The sequence below is a fragment of the Phaethon lepturus genome, unplaced genomic scaffold, assembly GCF_000687285.1.
Source record: "Phaethon lepturus isolate BGI_N335 unplaced genomic scaffold, ASM68728v1 scaffold6994, whole genome shotgun sequence".
Taxonomy (NCBI): domain Eukaryota; kingdom Metazoa; phylum Chordata; class Aves; order Phaethontiformes; family Phaethontidae; genus Phaethon; species Phaethon lepturus.
Window position 1 is genome coordinate 41,303 of NW_010533890.1, and position 4,932 is coordinate 46,234.

A 4,932-nucleotide genomic window follows, 5' to 3' on the forward strand; every position below is an offset into this window, starting at 1 on the left:
AGAGACATCTCGCAGTAGCTGACTGACAAGAAGGATGAAGTTAGGCGGAATGGCAGCTGAGAGAGTCAAGGGAAGCGTGAAAGGCGCTAAGCCAGCTCGGCACTGCTGCGGGCAGGCGAGGGAGGACGAGCCGTGGGAGGAGATGTGGGACTGGCGCTGCCGGAGGAACAAGGGAGGCAGGAGGGATAGAGCTGGGGCTGGGCAAATGGCCCAAGTAGGAGCAAGGAGCGAGATGAAGGAAATGCAGCCTTCAAGAAGCATGTGTTTGCACCTCTAGTCAGGGAGGCTGCCAGGCTGCTGTGTAAGAAGGAGATCTGGACTAAAAGGGTTCTCAAAAAATCCAGTAAAACTATTACGAGAAAATGCAACATTCTGAATTTCTTGCTTTGGTGCTAGTGACAATCTCTTATGGATACATACGGTGGCCTGAACAGCTCCAGTGAATGACACTGCTAAAGTATCATGTTTTGACGCAGGCGTGAAGAAGTTAGCTCAGTTTCTGTTCTGGCATCATGGCTCATCTGACATGAGCGTCGAATTTGATCCCATATGTCCTGTGAATCTTTTTGGCAGTTGCTGGCTACGTCCCAAACTTCAGTATGTAGGGTGAAGGTGTGATGATATCTCGCTGAGTGAGTGGTGCAGCTCTCCTCGGTGTCGCTGCCACCATCCCCAGCAATCTCCCTCGCCCAGGATGAAGCGTCTGGACTCGCTCCTGGCTGCCTTTGAGAAGCGGCGGGCAGCCGGGGATGCGACGGCGGGGCATGTCTTGTAGCACGTTAACCTCTATGCACGTTGCACACCCTCTGCGATTAAGTTATTAAACGGCACATTTCTGGGCTGCGTTCACGTTTCTATTTCAAGTTTCTTATTTTTAAGGAGACTGTAGGTGAAACGCTCAGGCTGGGGAGCTGCCTGGCCAGACTGAGAGTTGACTTCCTACATACAGCAGGGGGGAGGATGGAGAGAGCAGAGGCTCCCAGACACTGCCCGGGGAGCCAGATGACCATGTCTTGTGAGCAACCTTTATTCATCCCCTTTCCTTCACGAAATAAAACTGCTTTCTAGGTCTCTGCATATTTATATTGAAAGTTGCTGTAAAGGGTTGAAACCATCTTTGAAAGATATCCAGGGTAGCACCCTATGGAATTACGGTAACCATCCATTTGTTTTTTAAATGTATTTCTCTTACAAATGTAATGGAGACATTCTAAGGAATTTCTAAGATCTGGAGCCTGGAAACAGCAAATTAATCTTTCTGGAAGATTGCTGATCACTGATCCCATGAAATGGCTGGTCTCGCTAAGACTCTCCAGGCAGACTCAACGAGGCAGGGATAAGATATGCTAAAGAGGATGAATTAAAAAAAATAGCCCTTTGGGATGCAAATAGTATTGATGTGGGGATTTGTTCTATCCAAATAGTGACCTGGAGCCAAGGCAGCACAGGAGGGAAGTACTGTGGCCTTGTCTCTAAAAGAGTTCAGGCACTGGGAAAGCTGCACAGGGACCTCAGCACAACTTCCAGCTGGGCATGAATTCCCACCACAAACCAACTAAGTAATTTTTCTATTTGCTCAGCAGCAGCGGGCATTATATTTTGTTCCATTTCCAGATACATTTATGTTTAAATCAAAACACAAAAATTAGTCAGCAAAGGCGAACTCTCCTGTCCTAGGCACATTCTTGCACTGCATCCACGCCTGAATGCCTTCCACTGTTACCTTTGGCTAGAATGATTTCAGAGTCAGGAAATCTTTCCCAACAACTCCAAGAAAAAAAATTTCCAAAACAATGGTCTCTTTGCCCCTAATATATCTAGCTGCTTCACTATACGTCTGGGATGAACACAGATAAATGTATTCCTGGGCCTTAGGTTGCACGAGAGCTGGAGCTCCTAACACTGCTGGCCTGTCCCTCTCCCTCTTTGCTACCTGCGCTGCATGCGGAGCAAAATGAAGGCATTGCAGTGGAAGATACTGTTACCTGCCATGTCACTGGTGACCAGATCGAGTTTTTGTGGTGTCTCCTTCTCATTGTTATAGCTGATGGTAAATTCAGTTGACTGATGTCTGGTGAAGGGCTGTTTGATTTGTTTCCAACAACCTGTGATAAAGAAACAAAAATAGAAGGCTTATCAGCAAGTTAAATACTTAGAATAAGAAGACTTATCAGAAAGTTTAGGTTTTGGTGTACTCATTGCTGTCAATATATTAAAGTAGCTAAAAAGCAAAATTAAATTGGGTTGTTTGAAAAAAAAAAAGCGCCCCTAAATTTGGAGGGTGAAAGGAAAAAGTGAATCATCGGCTGGGATTTCCAAGTGAAAACAAAACTTTATAAAGGATTTTCTTGGCAAGAAGGTCTCGAACACCCCAGGTTCCTGCACTGATGTCTTAACAAAGTATATCAGTAAAATACCAGCTTCAAATCAGTTACATGTTTTGCCATTGCTTATGTGGCAAAAATAATGCTTAAAATGTCTTTTTTTCCAGTAGATTAGTATGGCTTCCATTTCCTTGATCTCTGAGCACTGACATGTATCAATTAATTTGTTCTCACAACATCCTTGTGAGACAGAAAAGAAAAAATCCACTGTGTCAGGTGCTTGCCTGGAGCCTGCGACAGGAGGTCTGCGGAGAGGTAGGTTTGGCTCCCAGCTTTCTAAGTCCCCAGCCTGGTTCACAAGGGCTTAGGAGCTTGCTTTATAAAGCACACACACTACAAATGAGCTGACTGGGTAAGAGGCTATCTCCAGTTTCTTGGGATTTGTCCTCATTAGCAAGTGAGAAAGGATTATGATGTGACCTTGAAAAATCATATTAGCAAATATGATGTTAAGTACAAATTAATTTTCTAATGAGGGCGAGCTGCAGTGGGTAACAGCATTCCTTCCACTGACGTCAGCACCTGCTGAGGGATGAAATTTTGGAGCTGAGCTATTGCAAGGCACTTGTCAAGAGACATGTGGATTGCTTAGTGGTTTCTTTTTTTAGGGAAAGCTAAGATTGAGAAGAATATTCTTCTATAGAGATGGCAGGCCAGGAACACCAGCTAAACCCCAGCTTCCAAGCTGATGGGAGACCCCCTCTGGAAAGCGTTACCGAGCAAGACAGAGACTGTCAATTCACCGGGGTTTTGCAGGCATCTCCTAAAGCAAAGTCCTCTAGCCTTTACCCTATTCAGGTTTTACACATGAAGTACAATTCACTATTGTCAGGCTTTGTAAGTACAGTCCCAACCAGGGAGGGCAGTGAGATGGAAATATTAAAGCCATAAAAAATTATTAGCCCTTGCTCTCCTGCAGAAAGGCAAACTCCTCTGCTGGGCGAGTGGGGAAAGCAAGCAGCAATTTTCTGCAAAATAGGGGAGGAGGGAAGGAAAGGGAGGGCACCTGGGAGCACTCTTACATGCTGATTTATGCACTTTGTATAATAGATCTTTTACTAATTGCCTTTCTGTCATAGAAACCAAATTATATTGTTTCTCAGGGCACTGTGCTTAAGATGACACAAATGGGACTATTGTTTGCCGTTTCCCTTATATGAAGTAGAGAATTTGAAAGAGGAAACATGGATGCTGTTTCAAAAGCGTTGCATGCTTAGTTGCATAAGCCCCTTCCCCTTGGCCCAATGGACAGGACAAAGCGCATGTTTCTACACCAACCTGATTTTTGAGCACCGGATAATCCGTAAGAAAGTCCTTTGGCTTCTCGCCTGCGAGGAGAGGAAAGAATTTAGAAATATCTGCACTCACAGCATTTCAGCTTCATGCCTTAGCTCCAGCAGAAGAGAGCCTTTTTGTTTAGCGGCTGAAGGCAACGCTTCACTTTTGGTTTCTGGAGGCCAGTGTTTACTAGGATGTAAGGCATGCAAACCAGGGTTTTGACAGTTTGTTTTTCCCCATCCATATGCAAGTTGTGAGTACCGGTGTTCAAATTTCTTGTGTCCAGCACTCATTGATTTGATGTGCCCCTGTCCGTATGTGTCACTCCAGGTTATGTTTTGGGTCTGCTCTTCTGAATTCTTTGGCTAGTTTACAGATTTACTGGGAATCCAGGACAGAGCTGGGTACTGCTAGTGATGAAGCAACATCACCAGAGCATTGCTTGTACTTCCAAAATCCCCATCTGCTGACAGAAGCATTTCCCTTGCTCTACATGCAACTGCAGGTTCATGTGAATGGACATCTAGCAGGAACCACGGTTAGCAGTGCTTCTTCCAGTCCTCTGACTTGTGAAATGAGGTGGCTTAGTTTCAGCTCCTTACAGCTGGGCTCTGCTTTCAGCCCGCCAGCTTAAGTGCTCTAACTTAAGGGACTGGGAAGCAGAAACATGACAGGATGGAAATGAAAGAACATGATCCAGATAGATAGCTCAAATCCTCCCTTCACTGAATTTTTACTTGGCTTTGCTGTGGAAACTATTCCATCTTCAATTGCTTTACACCTTAGTAGTTGTGGGTACATGTAAGCTGAAGAGAACAGCTGGTTACATTGCACTGGAAATTGGGGGGTGCAGTTCTGACCTGCTTTACCTTCATTTTTGTCCAACTAGGGGAGACGTACAAAAAGAAATACAATTTACAGACACGAGTTCTACTTAAAAGGACGACTGATGAACAGGATCAGTTTCCAGCTCCCTGGTAAAAAGGCTCTGGAAAGAGAGCATGTGGTCGGACGTGCTAGCTGGGTAGCCACAAATGCCTCCTGTGACAAAGGCCAGTATCTTACTTGCGTAGGGCTGCACAGATACAAATTCCGGAGAACAGGAACAGACACAGCACGATGAGGATGGGGACAATTATAGCTGTAAGCTTTAGGCCTGCATGAGGGGGGAAAAAAAAAAAAGAATAAAAGTTTAAAAGGCAAATTACTCTGAAGCTGGTAACTTTTACTACAGAGAATACAGAAAAAGGCAGAAAATCTTGCAGGAATG

The 4,932-nt window shown here is 44.9% G+C and overlaps 1 protein-coding gene across 1 annotated transcript in view; it reads right to left on the reverse strand.

Annotated features, from left to right (window-relative positions):
- The window catches only part of DCBLD1 (discoidin, CUB and LCCL domain containing 1), a gene marked incomplete at its 5' end in the record, with an annotated part of 20,929 nt that overhangs the window by 1,051 nt on the left and 14,946 nt on the right, over window positions 1-4,932 (reverse strand). The window contains 3 exons of the mRNA XM_010285341.1: window positions 1,986-2,105; window positions 3,663-3,712; window positions 4,728-4,818. Of these exons, the coding sequence (XP_010283643.1) occupies window positions 1,986-2,105; window positions 3,663-3,712; window positions 4,728-4,818 (261 nt within the window). The remainder of the gene's footprint in view (window positions 1-1,985; window positions 2,106-3,662; window positions 3,713-4,727; window positions 4,819-4,932) is intronic.